The 18,425-nt window shown below is 43.1% G+C and overlaps 1 protein-coding gene across 1 annotated transcript in view; it reads right to left on the bottom strand.

The window, feature by feature from the left end:
* The window catches only part of LOC145404918 (U3 small nucleolar ribonucleoprotein MPP10-like), a 422,647-nt gene that overhangs the window by 84,316 nt on the left and 319,906 nt on the right, over positions 1-18,425 (bottom strand). Inside the window, exons 7-8 of the mRNA XM_080276425.1 lie at positions 9,951-10,088; positions 3,748-3,856 (exon numbers count right to left, since the gene is read on the bottom strand). Coding sequence (XP_080132551.1) covers positions 3,748-3,856; positions 9,951-10,088 — 247 coding nt within the window. The remainder of the gene's footprint in view (positions 1-3,747; positions 3,857-9,950; positions 10,089-18,425) is intronic.

Raw genomic sequence — 18,425 nt, forward strand, 5'->3', positions numbered from 1 at the left:
AGGTGGTTTGGACATGTGGAGAGGATGGGGGATGATAATTGGGTGAGGAAGGTGAGAAGTGTTAATATTGGGGGTGGGGTTGTGAGGGGTAGACCGAGAAAGACATGGGACGAGGTCATTAAGTGTGACCTTAGGGTTAAGGGACTGAACAGGGAGGCTGCAATGGATCGTGCAGCGTGGAGAGCCGCCATTAGGTGACTAAGGCCGACACATGCAAGCATGTTGGAGCCTTTAAAAACGAAACGAAACGAAACGATATATATATATACACACACACACACATACATACACACACACACACACACACACACACACACACAGTAAAGTCATCCAATCTGGTCATTAATAATCCGAATATTTCAATACTCTGAATTTTTCAAGGCAAATTTTTCCAATTTTTCTCAGATTTATATAGGGATTTATCTGGTTTAGACTTGCTCTTCTTAGTATAATAGGAAAAGTGTATGGTAGGTTACTTATAGACAGAGTTAGAGAAAGAACAGAGAAATTAGTTGGAGAAGAACAGGGAGGCTTTAGGAAGGGAAGAGGTTGTGTAGATCAGATATTCATTCTTAGATCTTTAGTGGAAAAGTTTCTAGAGAAGGGAAAGAAGTTGTATGTGGCTTTCATGGATTTGGAGAAAGCATATGACAGGGTGGATAGACAAGGATTGTGGAAAGTGTTAAGAATATATGGAGTAGATGGGAAGTTGTTGAATGCTGTGAAGAGTATGTACGATGGTGCGAAGGCTGCAGTGCGTGTGGATGGTGAACTAAGTGAATTTTTCTCTGTGAAAGTTGGTTTGAAACAGGGATGTGTCATGTCTCCATGGTTGTTCAATCTGTACATGGATGGGGTAATAAAAGAGGTACAAGGTAGGGTAGTGGATGTTGGAGTGGCCCTGGTGAGAGAGGATAGTGTTTGGAAACTCCCTGTACTGTTGTTTGCAGATGATACTGTGTTGTTGAGTGAAGACGAAGGGAGCTGCAAGGCTTGGTGGATGAGTTTGAGAGAGTGTGTAAGAAACGGAACCTAAAGGTGAATGTAGGGAAGAGTAAAGTGATGGTCTTTGAGAGAGGTGAAGTCAGTGAATGTACAGCGAGGTTGGATGGTGAGGAATTGGAAAATGTGAGTACGTTTAAGTATTTGGGTAGTGTGATGAGTAAGGATGGAGGTTTGGAGGGTGAAGTGCTTGAAAGGGTACAGCAGGGAAGAAAGGTTGCTGGTTCCTTAAAAGCAGTGATAAGAAACAGGGAAGTGAGCATGGAAGTAAAAAAGTTACTACATGACAGTATTGTGATACCAACTCTAACGTACGGAAGTGAAGCTTGGACATTGTTGGAAGGACACAAGTCAAGAGTGAGAGCAGTGGAAATGAGTTATTTAAGAGGAGCCTGTGGAGTCACGTGGAGAGACAGGCTGACGAATGAGGATATAAAGGAGCGTTGTGGTGTGGATGTGGATGTGATAGGAAGCGTTGTGAGGAACACACTGAGGTGGTTTGGCCATGTGGAGAGGATGGAGGGTGAAAGATTGACGAAGAGAGTGTATGTGAGTGAGGTGGAGGGTGGAAGAGGGAGGGGGAGACCGAGGATGAGATGGAGGGATGGGGTGGAGAGGTATATGAGAGAGGGGGGTGTGAGTTGGAAGCAGGGCAGTGAAATGGCGGGGGACACGGCGACTTGGAGGCGATTTGTTTGTGGCCACCCCAAACGGGATTGAGGCGTCTGGCAATAGATAGAGATAGATAGACTTGCTCTTGGACTTGGATGTACAGTCGCTCAAAAAAGTATCCTCCCAAAGGTGACGTGAGTCAATCTGACACAACGAATGAAGAAATATGGAAAATATTGAGCGTGAGATCTGTAGCCCTGGTTTACATATGGTGCAGCGGTGTACGAGTTAAAGTGTCGTATGGAAACATTATGCCCTTGTGATATACAATAAGAGAATTATCTCAGATGTATGAAATGGAATTATTCATGTACTACCTATGCGTAGCCTGTATGAGTAGAACAGAACAATATAGACTCTGTATCGGATATCTGAAATCCTCGACTCAAACTTCGGATCTAGATATGAGATACCGAATCTATCATGATATTTGAGAGAGCCAGGCTCGCTAACAATGCCAACACTGCTTAAATCGCCCAACACATTGTGAAGTCCTGTGTTCATGCAGTGCGAGGATACGTTTTTGAGCGATTGTACCTGCCTGCAACTGTTCATCTACACTTCTATGCATTTCCGGTGAACAAAATAATAACCCATATCATTTTAAGTGTTTATTTAAAGATCATGTACATATTTCTAGTATTTTCAAAGGTCCTTCACTATAGTCCTAAAAAACACTAGTCCGAAAGACCCTCGGTCCTCTGCGATTCGGATTACAGGAGTTTTACTGTGTATCTGTCTGCCTGAGTGTGTGTGTGTGTGTGTGTGTGTGTGTGTGTGTGTGTATATATATATATATATATATATACACAGTATATATAAACTCTCGATATAATGAACCCCGGTATTGTGAATTTCGGATATAACGAACGGCCAAATCGTAACCTAACTTCCCCCGGATTTTGTGAACAAAGGTCGCTAAATGAGGGGGAAGTTTGGGAATCAGCCCACTCTGACATCAGCATTCCAACCTGGCACAGTAAGTATACTTCAACAGCATCCCTTCCTGGCACTGTAAGTGTACTGCAACAGTACTGTAATATACTGTATTCTTATTACAGGTGTTGTATTCATATGTGCAACTTCATACAGTACTGTATTTACATATACAACTTCATAAACCATTGACTTCTCCATGTAAAGCTTCACAGAGTTAGTTTAGGTTATGTCTGAGCACATAGGGCCGAACAACTCCCCCTATATAACGAACTGAGTTCAGTAATCCCTTGGAAATACCAACCCCTCGTTTATAGCAAACTTTCGGATATAGCAACCCACCCCTCCCCCAATCAGTTCATTATATCGAGGGTTTACTGTATATGTACAGGCATTCTACTATATCTAAAAGTATTACACAAACACCAGCAAATGCATTTCTTCAACTAAAGCTCTAAAAAGGCCCCAACAGCTGTAATTTAACTGCGACAGCTTAAAAGCCCTTTGTAGTGCTCCAGACACCAGACCATTACCAGATGTCAGAATCCTCTTTTTTAGGTGTTTTCAGATGATTTAATGATATAAGCTGTTAAATCTTTAAAAAATACATACAAAGATAGTGTAATTTGAAATAGCTTATTAACTCATGAAAACCTACAACTGGCATGAGTGATATCGCAACTAGTGGGGGGCAACTGTAATCTCTATTACAGCTCGGCATTCGAGATGGGGAGATGGCAGGCTAAATTAAGGTGGAATGAGCACAGATAATAAATTAAAAATGTTAAAAAAGGCAATGTAGTGTCAAAGTGGACAAAAAAGAAATAATAATAATAATTACAATTTTATATTCATGTGGACAGAGTTTAGACACACAGAAAATAAAGCAACGAAGGGCAATACAGTACAGTGTTCTAGTAAACGGGGCTTAGAAGGACAGGGAATACAGTAAAAAAAAAAAAGTGGACACATTTCAGATACACTAAGAGTAAAACATAAAAAATAGGCAATGTGGTGTTAAAGTGGACAGAGTTTGGATAGAGAATAATATAAAAGAAGGGCTGTGTGGTGTTAAAAAGACAGAGTTTAAACAAACGGAAAATAAAGGGTTAGTGTAGTACAGTGAGACTGACGTACCAAGGATCTCCTGGGGTGCAAGAAGTGAGGCACTGGTGGCTGTGTCTGGGGTGGCCTCCTCCACAGTGATGGCAGGCAGGTTACTCTTGATCTTAACATCTCCATCTGGCTGTATATCACGAAGGGCATTAAAGCATTATCAGTAATAGTTGTGTTTGACATATTTTTCACTTTAAAAACCATTCGTTATATTCTGAAGTGTTTGGCTGGTATATGAATGATGATAAAATTATAAGTAAGCTATCTTCTACACAACTTCAGATCAATACAGCATCCGAAAATGGACCACAGTAACACATGGTAACATATATATAATTGGACTGAGGAGTAATTGAAGATGATTTAAGAAATAAAAAAATAAAAATAAAAGTTTAGGCTGTTTTAGTTCTGATCAGATTACGATAAATATGTACAAAAGTATCTGTTATGCAAAGAAAATTAGCCTGGCTCCTTTTAAATGAACAGTTTCAGCAAACTATGGTATGCCACATTTAGACACTGAGGAAATTAATCATGATTTTAGTAGCATGATGACATATACAGGATCTATGTATCACTGCCTATAAACAATAACTGAGTTACTGTTTATCTGACCCACACAACAGGCATATGGTCAAGGCTAAACCTTGTGAATGCTATATCTAAGTAACTGGCAAAATAAGGTCAAGGCCAAGCTAACTGATTTTTAAGGTTCTGTACCACACTCTATCCTCACTTCACAGTTTATGGGCACTTTATACTGGTAACTGGACCATCTCTGGTCATGCAAAATTTTCCCATAAAATACAGAATAGGCCATGACAAAGGCCCAGCCTACTGAGTATTGGAAGTCTAAGTTCTCTCCCATCCCAAATCCATTCAGATATGCGCCACCTTGCCACCACAGCCCCATTTATGATGCCAATCCCTCCATAACTAAAACCTGAGCACACTGAAAATGGCTGTAATTCAATTCTCTTTAAATCAATCTATGTCCCAAGCCAGTATCTATTAAATCTGTACATTAAAAAATCATGCACTTGAACGTGATAGGGTTAGTATGTTGTTTTGAGCTACTTTTTCACACGTCACAGTTTGTGGATGACATAACGTAGTACACAGGCCACCTCTGTCTGTGCAGCTTATGACACATAACAGGCCTAATGCCATGCCTATTAATTTTCAAGGTTATATGACCCCCATTCCCCTACCAACTCCCTCATCTCTCCACATGTCACAGTCAACCAGGCCCACATTATCCACTCTGGGGGGGGGCTTGTGACTGCAGTTAAGCACCTTTAAGCATGGAAGACCAAACTATGCCAGATGGAGCTAGTTGGAGAAGAACAAGGGGGATTTAGGAAGGGAAAAGGGTGTGTAGATCAGATATTTGTTCTAAGATGTTTAGTAGAGAAGTATCTAGAGAAGGGAAGGATAGTGTATGCTGCCTTCATGGACTTGGAGAAAGCTTATGACAGAATAGATAGGCAAGGTATGTGGAAGGTATTAAGAATATATGGAGTGGAGGGGAAATTGTTGAGTGCTGTGAAGAGTATGTACGAGGGAGCTAGGGCTACGGTGCGAGTGGATGGTGAGCTGAGTGAGTTCTTTGATCTCAATGTGGGACTGAAACAGGGGTGTGTGATGTCTCCATGGCTGTTTAATATATATATATGGATGGGGTTGTAAAGGAGGTGCAAGGTAGGGCAGTGGATGTGGGGGTGGCCCTAATGAATGAGGGTGAGATTTGGAAGCTTCCGGTGTTGCTGTTTGCTGATGATACAGTATTGTTGAGTGAAGATGAATGGGAGTTGCAAAGGTTTGGTGAATGAATTTGGGACAGTGTGTAGGAGGAGGAAGCTGAAAGTTAATGTAAACAAAAGTAAAGTTATGGTGTTTGAGAGGAATGAAGTCACAGAGTGTGCAGTGAGGTTGGATGGTGAGGATATGGAGAATGTGAGTGCATTCAAGTACTTGGGTAGTGTGATGAGTAAGGATGGAACTTTGGGGGATGAAGTACGTGAAAGGGTACAGCAGGGAAGAAAGGTTGTTGGTACACTGAAAGCAGTGATGAGAAATAGGGAGGTGAGTATGGAAGTTAAGAAGTCACTGCATGATGGTATTGTGATCCCTACCCTGACGTATGGAAGCGAGGCGTGGACCTTGCAAGAGGGGAACAAGTCAAGAGTGAGAGCAGTGGAAATGAGTTACTTGAGAGGAGCATGTGGAGTGACGTGGAGGGACAGGTTGACGAATGAAGAAGTGAAGGAACGTTGTGGGGTAGATGTGGATGTGATTGAAAAGATTAGGAGAAATACACTGAAAGTGGTTTGGACATGTGGAGAGAATGGAGAATGAAAGACTGACTAAGAGGGTGTATGTAGGTGAGGTGGAGGGAGGGAGAGGGAGGGGTAGACCGAGGATGAGGTGGAGGGATGGAGTTGAGAGGTATATGAGGGAGGGGGGGTGAGTTGGGGGGAGGGGAGTCAAATGGTGGGTGACAGAGTGACTTGGAGGCGTTTTGTCTGCGGCCACCCTTTGCGGGATTAGGGCGTCAGGCTATAGATAGATAGATAGATAAAATAATCAAAAGCTCTCATTTGTAAAAATTAATGAACACTACCACAGAATGGGGCAAATCCAATCACTGGAGGCAACACCAACCAGTCAAAAAACTTATGAAAACTCCAGTAAATAAAAAAAATACATAAAAAATTAAACAAATCTATCTATCTATTACCAGACACCTTAATCCTGTAAGTGGTGGCCACAAACAAATCGCCTCCATGTCGCCCTGCCCCCACCCACCCCTCCATTTCACTGCCTTGCTCCCAGCTCACAACCCCCTCTCTCACATACCTCTCCACTCCATCCCTCCATCTCATCCTTGGCCTCCCCCTCCCTCTCCCCTCTTCCACCTCGCTCACATACACTCTCCTCGTTAGTTTCTCGCTCTCCATCCTCTCCACATGGCCAAACCCCCTCAGTGTGTTTCTCCTAATGCTTCCTATCACGTCCACATCCACACCACAAAGCTCCTTCACCTCCTCATTTGTCAGTGTGTCCCTCCATGTGACTCCACAGGCTCCTCTCAAATAACTCATTTCCACTGTTCCTACTCTTGACTTCTGTCCTTCCAACAACGTCCAAGCTTCACTTCCATACATTAAAGCTGGTATCACAATACTGTCATGCAGCAACTTCTTCACATCCATGCTCACTTCCTTGTTTCTTATCATTGCTTTCAAAGAACCAGCAACCTTTCTTCCTTGTTGTACCCTTTCAAGCACATCACCCTCTAAATTTTCATCCTTACTCATCACACTACTGAAGTACTTAAATATACTCACATTTTCCATTTCCTCACCATCCAACCTCACTGTACACTGACTGACTTCACTTCTCTCGAAGACCATAACTTTACTCTTCCCTACGTTCACCTTCAGAGTCCGTTTCTTACACACTCCCCCAAACTCATTCACCAAGCCTTGCAGCTCTCCTCTGTCTTCACTCAGCAACACAGTATCATCTGCAGACAACAGTACAGAGAGTTTCCACACACTGCCCTCTCTCATTAGAGCTGCTCCAACATCCACTGCCCTACCTTGTACCTCTTTTATAACTCCATCCAAATAAAGATTGAACAACCATGGAGACATGACACAACCCTTTTTCAATCCACCATCCATTAGGAAATTTCACTCAGTTCACTGTCCACACTTAGTGCAGCCTTACCATCGTCATACATACTCTTCACAGCATTCAACAACGTCCCATTTACTCCATATACTGTATTCTTAATACTTTCCACAATCCTTATTTATCCATCCTGTCATACGCTTTCTCCACATCCATGAAGGCTGCATACAACTTCTTTCCCTTCTCTAGAAACTTTTCCCCTAAAGACCTAAGAATGAATATCTGATCTACACAAACTCTTCCCTTCCTAAAGCCTCCCTGTTCTTCTCCATCTAATTCCTCTGTAATAAGTATCCTACCACATACTTTTGCTATTACACTAAGAAGACAAATGCCCCTATGATTACCAAACACTTCTTTTTCCCCTTTTCCTTTGTACAAGGGAATAATTATACCTGACTTCCAATCCTCCGGGACTTTACCTTCCTCCCAGGTCAATCAGTACATTTTCCTCATCCATTCAACTACTATCTCTCCCCCATGCTTCTGCATTTCACTAAACACTCCATCAATTCCTGGGGCTTTCCCCATTTTGATTTTTCTTCATTGCTGCCATAATTTCCATCCTACTGATTTCTTCCTCTCTTCTCACCTCCCTCCTGTTCCCAGGCATTCCCCAGCCACTTAAACTGTACTCGCATTACTTTCATTCTCTATGTTCAACAATTCCTTAACCCATAGAGTGAGCATTACCTTATTTTATCCCACCCCTTGGTGTGCAAAAAATGAAGAAAAATTTTTTTTGTTAGTTTTTGCTTATTATAAACTTCAAGATAAACATCCAGGGACTCACCTGGTGAAAAAAAAAATAATAAACTCTCTCCATCTTTGCGTAAGGCCATGTATAAGTTTACTTAGGGGAGTGGTGAAAAAATGAGAAAAACAAATGAAAAAAAATGTTTTGTTTTTGTTTATTATAAACTTCAAGATAAACATCCAGGGCATCATCTGGTGAAAAGAAAAAAAAATTCTCTCTCACTCTGTCTTTGCGTAGTGCCATGCGTAAGTTTGCACAGGGGTGGAGTAGTTAACGATGATGCACGGCCAGCACGGCCTGAGCTGTGGCTCGCAACATTATGCTACCCAGCCTGAGCTGTGGCTCGGAACGCAACGCTACCCAGCCTGAGCTGTGGCTCGGAACGCAACGCTACCCAGCCTGAGCTGTGGCTCGCAATCCATGGGTTAAAGTATTCTCTCCTTCTGCTCACTTTTCTCCCTTCTCCCCTGGTAACCTACCATTTTTATAATTCACTCCCCGACTAACTTCTTTAACACCCTGCCTAACTCTCTTTACCGCTTTCCAAAACATTTTTTTACATTCCCTCCACCTTACACTCAAATTCCTTCCAAATTCCTCATCCACTCTCTTCTCTCTCTTACTAATCTTTTCACCTCTCTCTCTCTCTTTCTATATATAACTCTCTCTTCTGTCTCTCAACTTCTTCCACATATCTATTTCTCATTCACTCACTATTTACTTCCTTCTTTTGTGCCACAGCCTCTCTCACCTCTTCAATCTACCATGCTGTTCCTAGTACCCACTTTCGTCTTCTCTTCACCCCACACACCACCTCCCATGCTGCACAGATTTTTTCTGTGAATATCTTGCACACACCTTCCAAGTCCCCCATCAGCACCAAATCATATTTACCCAATCACTCCTCCACTTCTCTTTTATATTGTCTTTTTTCCATCCTCTTGTAACCTTTCCACCCTCCTTGAAAGAACTGCCGTACTTCCTCCTGTCTTCCCCTTCTTCTGTTCCTCCACTTCATTTCAACCTTGACTTTCACCACCACCAAATGGTGGTCAGAAAGTCCACTCCCCCAACCTCTATACAGGTATGCTCTTGCATCGATTACACACCTTCTCAATCTATCATTCACACATACATAATCAATCATTGCCTTCCATTATTCAGTTTACCACCCACCTTTCTCATCAATCGCCACGTATACCTGTGGATCATCTTGTGTCTGAAGAGGGTACTGGCTGTCACCAGCCCCCTCCTGGCACAAATGTCTACTAGAGCACTGCCATTCTCATCCACTTCTGCACTGCCATTCTCATCCACTTCTGCAGCCACACCCCACTCACTCCACCTACCTTCACATTCCCTCATTTTCAATTCATATCTCCAATCAAAAACACTCTCTCATTCCTTTCAAACTTTTCCATGCATGCTTCCACATTTGTCCAGAACTCTTCTTTCACTCTGCTTGCACGAGCTTGCGTTGGCGCATACAAACACACACACAAAACCCCCCACATCTGTAGTCCAACTTTCAATCTTACCAATACAATTCTTGAGCCAATTGATCCATACACTCTTTTATTCTCCTTCCATCTCTTGCACATAATAATACACACTCCTTCTGTTCCCCTCTAATTCTCACCCACTCCTGCACAGGTATCTTTGATGCAGTTCTTGAATGTAATACAGTATTAAAAAAACAATAAGACTGGGAAATAAAAACAAAAAACAACATGCACTGATCATTGTAGACTGAGGGAGGGTTCATTACCAATTTTGGTGTGTAATGGAAGTTGGCGAGAGCATCAAGTTGGCGAAAAAGACTCTTCATTTTCATCTTGATCAACTTATGTGCCCATAGCTCCTCCTCACCTAATTCCTTCTCCTGATCTTGCCGTTTTATGTACTCCTGAAACACAACCAAAAAATCAATCAGTCGACCAACTTACCTAGCCCCAGGCTGCTACGCTCCTCATGGGGCAATGTAGGATTGGATGATGAATAAACATATCACTCTATATCTATCTGCCCACCCAATGTACCAAACCAGCCATCCCCTCCCCTCCTTAATACTCACTTGTTGCTGTAGTGCTGTGACTTCCCTTGTGGCCCCTCAGTGCTCCATGATCTAGTGCTATGACTACTGTGCCCTAATACGGGTTGCCAGAGTTTTTGGCTTTTGTGGTAATGCCAGCACTCGATGAGTATCATTATGATTATACTGTATATATGAATAAGCAGAGGTGTATAATATGAAGGAGGACTACTGGGCCTTGGGAGCAGGCTGTGAAGCCTATGCAGAGAGTCAAAAAAAAAAAAAAGTATATATTGTATATGTATATACAGGTATATTCGGTTTAACAATGCAAATAGTTAAGTAAAAACCCATCGCTAGGTGGGGTATCGTATATCGGGGAAGATTTAACATGTATAACATAGGGATGTGTTTTTGAGTCTTGGGTTTCCCCCTCAACCAAGTCCTAAACCCACCCAAATGAGTCCTAAAACAAGTTTCTAGCTCACCTAAACTACCAAACAGCTTTAAAACAGGCTAAACTAAGCCTAAAAGCAGTTCATCTCACCTAAATCCAAAAATAAAATCCAAAAATTGTCATATATAAGTCTGGAAAAAATCAAACTTAGTAAACTGTACCCCAAAATGGCAATGTTCACCCCACCTCTAACTAAAACACATTAATATAAGTCTATAAATGAACCAAACACAAAATTTATATATAAAATATCATCAAAACTGGTTTAAAAAAATCTAAAGCTATCGTCGAACTGGGGTTTGGCCATTGTTGGGCATGGTATGGTGTTATTTCTATCCCCATCGCAAAGCCAGGGCATCGCATCTAGGGGTATCATATATCGGGGTATACCTATATATATGTATGTATGTATATACAGTCATCTTGCCTAAGATGCACCTTCGCAGTGTGCCTAATGTGCGACGGGAGTCTGACAATAATTAATTATTTAGAATGCACATTTGCTACTTGCAATGTGCAACAGGCATGAAAAATTGAGGCAAATATGCTATTCTCCCGCAATTCGCGAGCATTAATTGTATCATGCAATGGGTAATAGTGGGGCTGGTGAGTATGTGTGGTGTGGTGCGGCTGGTGTGTGTGAGTGATGGCCACAGCAGCAGGATGATGACGTAATGTCTCTAGTGTCTAACCTGGACTTTGAGGGTTTTGTGGAGCACCAACAGGCAGCATCTAACCTAGTGCAAACTAAGATATACATTCCATAAAACTGGTCACACAATATTGTGCTTTAACCCCCAAAACGCGGGGCGTCGCGTTTGCGACACTCGCCGAAAAGGACATAACGGTGTATTGTCGCGTTTGCGATTCGAGTTAATTTTGAATAAACGTGGGCAAGGATGTTCCAGCTGGTATTGTCTATCAATACCACCACCCTTTAGCTACAATTAGCATACTTTAACTTTGTACTACTGACCTCTGTTGTTGCCAAGTTTCGCGTTTTTTCCCCCCTCCCCCCCCACCATCACAGCCCGGCCAGCCTGGCTGTGATACATGGCAGCGCTCTGACTGCTCAGAACTGTAAATCTGCGCTCTCCTCTCACAAGCAGTTTCTGCTAATAGGAAACGCTTGTTTCCCCAGTTGTCACACTTGCTTTTTTTTGCACGGTTTGCCCCTGTTTAGCGTCAGTTTACCGCAGGCTTTCAAAGTGACATTATGGCGAGTTCTAGCTCTTTTGAGTCAGTGTGAGCGGCCGACAGGAACGAGTATAAAGTGATGGATGTAAGGCAGAATAAAAAGTGCGCTGCGGTGATCTTTTGGGAAGTAATATGATTGAAAATAATGTAGTATACGTGTTTTTAGCTGTGAAAATGGAAATGTTTGTTGAGTGACCGGAAGACCGCCACCGCGCTGCATGTCGGCCGTACGCTTCGTTGATTTTAGCCTTATTTTCAGTGCTTATTGTACAAATACGGATTCCAAACTACCGGTACGTTGTAGTATAAAGTTTACTGTGACAGAATGAGGCTGTGGTAGAGGGGAAACCGGGTTGCTGGAGGTGTGAAAGTGAAGATTTTGTTACCCAACTTTGCAAGTCTCCACAAGTCCTTGGGTAGTCCACGAAGGCTCAACAGCTATCTTTGGAGAAAGCTGAATGTAAGTACTCTCTGCCATACCAAGTATAATGTTCTAGGGTTAATCTCTGATTTTTGGCTAATATTTTCCTACAGGTACTCAGACCGCGATACAACGCCGCCACCCCGGGGGGGGGGGGGGGAATCCATTGGCCGCGTATTAGGGGTTAGGAGCATTCGCTAATCACTGGCACAATCATCACCAGGATTACCATTTCGTATATAGGTATTTCATTACCAAATGCGGGGCAATTTGGTAATGAAAAATTCGATCAGTAATGATTCAGAATGAGTCATTACCAAAAGGATTTTTCACATGCATGAGTGTACTGAGGATGGAGACGGTGGATTATCTTTATTTTTTCTTCTAATGCAAGAAAGAAAGAACCAAAGGCTAAGAGCCCACAAACCATTCTTTCTAAGAAAAAAAAATAATAATAATAAAAAGAGAGCCAAAAAAAACCTCCAGTAGTAATGAGAGTGATAGTGAGGAACAGGATGAGGACCCATGCAGAACAGCTGTGAGTGATTTGATTCAGTTTCAGTGGTACGGCCTCAGGTACCACAAAAACAATTAGCATTATCTACCTTCTCTACAAGGCTGGAAAGGTCTTGAATTTTCATAATAAATATACAGAATTACTCTTGCATGTTTCTACCGTAAGCTATCCTTTTACATATATATATATATATATATATATCGTTTCGTTTTTAAAGGCTCCAACATGCTTGCATGTGTCGGCCTTGGTCACCTAATGGCGGCTCTCCACGCTGCACGATCCATTGCAGCCTCCCTGTTCAGTCCCTTAACCCTAAGGTCACACTTAATGACCTCGTCCCATGTCTTTCTCGGTCTACCCCTCATAACCCCACCCCCAATATTGACACTTCTCACCTTCCTCACCCAATTATCATCCCCCATCCTCTCCACATGTACAAACCACCTCAATCTACTCAATCTACCTCTCCTCATCACAACACCAATACACTCCAGTCCCATCCTACCTCTCAACTCTTCCATTGTAAACCCAGCCCCTCCAGGCCTTGAACGCAGGGACGCACTGCACATCCACCTAATCATTGTCATTTCTGTACGTCTGAACCGGCGAATATCTTCCTCCTTCACTGCCCAGGTCTCACTGCCATACAGCATTACACTCCTAACACATGCTGCATACAAAGACCCCTTAGCACGTAGGGAGAGCCCTCTCAATGTCAGGAGAGGCAAGAGCTCCCTGAACTTCTTCCAACCACTTCTCACCCTAGCCACAGAGCTAGATCCAGCCCCACCTCCAGCACACAACATGTCTCCCAAATAACAAAACTCTTCCACACACTCAAGAGATTCACCAGCAAGTTCAATCCTTTCACGTCTGACAATCTCCACCTGCTAACCCCAGCACGCCGTACACATAAAATCAGCATTATCTCGCAGTCTACCTCTGATACCACTACATCTCTTATGCACCCATATATCACACACCGCACAATATGGAATTACAGTACTTCCCATGCCCTTGTGGCAAACTGCACATGGCCACTCTCCCTCGTCTTTGACAGTACCGCCACCAACCCTAGATATCATCACTTTTGTTTTATCTGCATTTACCCTTAAACCCTTTTGCCTCATACCATCTCTCCACTTCCTAAACCTTTCCTCCCCCTCCCTTTCATTCTCTGCAATCAACACCAAATCATCAGCATACAACAACTCCCACGGGAGTCCATTTCTAAAGTCATGTGAAAGGGCTTCAAGTACCATGATAAACAACATGGGACTCAAGACTGACCCCTGATGCACACCAACATTCATGGAAAACTCATCACTCAAATCTCCATTCACTCTCACCTGGGTGTGAGCACCCACATACATGGCCATAACCACCCTAACCAGCCACTCCTCCAAGCCATGCTTTCTCATTGCCCACTTCACCACCTCTCTAGGGACTCTGTCAAAGGCCTTTTCCAAATCAACAAAAACAAAATAAAGATCCCTTCTCCTACCAATATATTTTTCCTGAAGCTGTCGAACAATGAATATGGCATCAGTGGTCCCCCTACCCGGCATAAACCCAAACTGCATCTCATCAATATTCACTCTTTCTCTAATTATACCTTCTAAAACTCTCTCCATTACCTTTATTTACTAATCTAAAAGCTTTATACCTTTATAATTTCCTATTTCCAGGGCATCACCCTTCCCTTTATACACATTTACAATTACACTCTTCAGCCAATCATCTGGGACAACATACTCATAAATAATCCTATTTATCAGGTCAGTGACTAAACTCACCCCTATATCACCTGAGGCCTTCAACATTTCGGCAGTCAACCCAGACACACTTGCTGCCTTCCCCACCCTCATCCTGCCTATTGCCTCACTCACAGTAGCAGTATCAATCAGAGGCCAAGGGCCAGACACTGGATCTGCTGGCTCCAAACCTTCCCTGTCCCGGTCAAACTCCTCATTCAACAACCGGTTATAAAGCTCTCTCCATGCATCTTTAATATCCTCACTGTTCACCACTACCCTTCCTTCATCATTCTTCACACACTGCTCACCTATGATATCCCGATTATCCCTCTTCACCTGACCTGCCACCCTAAATATATTTTTCCTTTCCCCATGATTTAGGTCATCAAGTAATTGTCTCTGTGACTCAGACTTTGCCCTGTATACCTCTCTTCTAACTCTACGCTTGGCAGCCAAATATTCCTCTTTGTTACCACCATTCTTCCATTCCTGGAAAACCCTTCTTTTCTCCTTAATTGCAGCTTCTACACCCTCATCCCACCACCAAGTTACTTTATGTCTTGGTGGTCCTCTTGTCCATCTGCATGTTACATCAGTAACTCTCAAGAAATTGTTCTTGAGGGCTCTGTACTGTTCATTAACGCCTCTGTCTACAGCTCCCTGATCAGCCACCACTCTCCTCAACTCGCTATAGAAGGCATCCCTTACTACTTGGTTTTTCAGCTTCCATATTTTCCTCCTAGGTACATAAGTCCTCTTTTTCATCACTTGTTCTTTAAGCATCATATCACAAATCAATAGTTTGTGCTGCTGCACACACTCCTCACTTCCTATAACTTTAACATCCCTCACTAACCTCCTATCGGCCCTCCTAACCAGAAAATAATCTATCTGACTGCTAATTCCCCCAGACTCATACGAAATTAACCTACTGTCTCTTTTCCTAAAATATGTGTTGCATACAATCATGTCTGTTGCCTCCCCAAACTCGAGTATGCTTTCCCCTTCTGCATTCCTTAGACCATACGCACATTCCCCATGCACTCCTTCATAACCTTGTGCTGCTTCACCTACATGACCATTTAAGTCCCCTCCCAAAATCACTATCTCATCATCCCGCATACCACCCACTATACGTATTAAGTCATCCCAAAATCTATCTTTCTCTGATTCATCCAATCCTGCCTGTGGAGCATATGCCGATATAATCGCAGCTATCTTTCTTCCCAACAGAATTTTCACTACCAATATCCTATCGCTTACTCTCAAAACATTCATGACATATTCCACCCATTTCTCCGCAACCATCACACCAACACCTCCATATCCGTCTATCCCCCCCTGCCAAAACAACTTATAGCAACAGTCCTTCCCAACAATCTTTTTGGCTGATCCACCCCCGTACCGGACTTCCTGCAAACACGCCACATCCACCCACCTCCTACTGAATGCCTCAACGACTTCCCCTGCTCTTCCCCTCAAACTTCCCACATTATGTGAACCCACCCTCATCCCCATGGGTGATTTACTGTATATATATATAGATAGATAGATAGATAGATAGATAGATAGAGATAGATAGATATAGATAGATAGATAGATAGATAGATAGATATATATACATTTATATATACATATATATATATATCTATATACAGTATATCTATCTATAGCCCGACGTCCTAATCCCGCAAAGGGTGGCCGCAGACAAAACGCCTCCAAGTCACTCTGTCACCCACCATTTGACTCCTCTCCCCCCAACTCACCCCCCCCTCCCTCATATACCTCTCAACTCCATCCCTCCACCTCATCCTCGGTCTACCCCTCCCTCTCCCTCCCTCCGCCTCACCTACATACACCCTCTTAGACAGTCTTTCATTCTCCATTCTCTCCACATGTCCAAACCACCTCAGTGTATTTCTCCTAATCTTTTCAACCACATCCACATCAACCCCACAACGTTCCTTCACTTCTTCATTCGTCAACCTGTCCCTCCACGTCACTCCACATGCTCCTCTCAAGTAACTCATTTCCACTGCTCTCACTCTTGACTTGTTCCCCTCTTGCAAGGTCCACGCCTCGCTTCCATACGTCAGGGTAGGGATCACAATACCATCATGCAGTGACTTCTTAACTTCCATACTCACCTCCCTATTTCTCATCACTGCTTTCAGTGTACCAACAACCTTTCTTCCCTGCTGTACCCTTTCACGTACTTCATCCCCCAAAGTTCCATCCTTACTCATCACACTACCCAAGTACTTGAATGCACTCACATTCTCCATATCCTCACCATCCAACCTCACTGCACACTCTGTGACTTCATTCCTCTCAAACACCATAACTTTACTTTTGTTTACATTAACTTTCAGCTTCCTCCTCCTACACACTGTCCCAAATTCATTCACCAAACCTTGCAACTCCCATTCATCTTCACTCAACAATACTGTATCATCAGCAAACAGCAACACCGGAAGCTTCCAAATCTCACCCTCATTCATTAGGGCCACCCCACATCCACTGCCCTACCTTGCACCCCCTTTACAACCCCATCCATATATATATTAAACAGCCATGGAGAAATCACACACCCCTGTTTCAGTCTCACATTGAGATCAAAGAACCCACTCAGCTCACCATCCACTCGCACCGTAGCCCTAGCTCCCTCGTACATACTCTTCACAGCACTCAACAATTTCCCCTCCACTCCATATATTCTTAATACCTTCCACATACCTTGCCTATCTATTCTGTCATAAGCTTTCTCCAAGTCCATGAAGGCAGCATACACTTTCCTTCCCTTCTCTAGACACTTCTCCACTAAACATCTTATAACAAATAACTGATCTACACACCCTTTTCCCTTCCTAAATCCCCCTTGTTCTTCTCCAACTAGCTCCTCTGTCATATGCCTAACCCTATCAATGAGTATTCTACCATATATTTTACCAGTCACACTAAGAAGGCAAATACCCCTATGGTTACCACATACTTCTCTCTCCCCTTTTCCTTTGTACAGAGGAACAATTATACCTGATTTCCAGTCCTCTGGAACCCTTCCCTCTTCCCAAGCCAATCTACACAACTTCCATATCCACTCCACAACAATCTCACCCCCATACCTAAGCATTTCACCACACACTCCATCAATTCCTGGGGCCTTTCCCAGCTTAATCTTCTTCATCGCTTCCACTACTTCCGACCTACTGATCTCTTCCTCCCTCCTCTCATCTCTTCTTCTCCCAGCCATTCCCCAACCACTTATACTCACACTGCTCTCACTCTCTACATTCAACAAATCCTCAAAGTACTCCTTCCATCCCCTCAATTTCTCTCTCTTCTCCACCAACAATCTATTATTCCTATCTTTCACTCCCCTACTATTTCCCCTTTCACACTGCCTTACTTTCTTTACCTCCTTCCAAAACAATTTCTTACTCTCCCTCCATTTCACACTCAGATTCCCCCCAAACTCTTCATCCACTTTCTTCTTACTCTCCTTCACCAGTCTCTTAACCTCCCTTCTCCTGCTCACATATACCTCTCTCTTCTCTCTCTCATCTTCTCCCCTACCTCTACTCGCCAACCATTCACCATATGCCTTCTTCTTTTGTTCCACAGCTCGTTTCACCTCCTCATTCCACCATGCTGTCCCTTGCACACCCTTGCATCTCCTCCTCACTCCACAAACCGCCTCACACGCTGCGCTTATCTCTTCCGTGAATATCTTACATATGTCTTCAACCCCTTCCATCTCCTCTAGCTCATACCTTCCCAATCTTTCTTCTACTATGCTCTTATACTCTGTCATTTTCTCACTATCTTGCAATTTCTCCACTCTTCTCACAGGAGCTGCTTCCTC

Source organism: Coenobita brevimanus, chromosome 65 (assembly GCF_032717465.1).
Source record: "Coenobita brevimanus isolate Jiangsu-jjx chromosome 65, ASM3271746v2, whole genome shotgun sequence".
NCBI classification, from domain to species: Eukaryota; Metazoa; Arthropoda; class Malacostraca; order Decapoda; family Coenobitidae; genus Coenobita; species Coenobita brevimanus.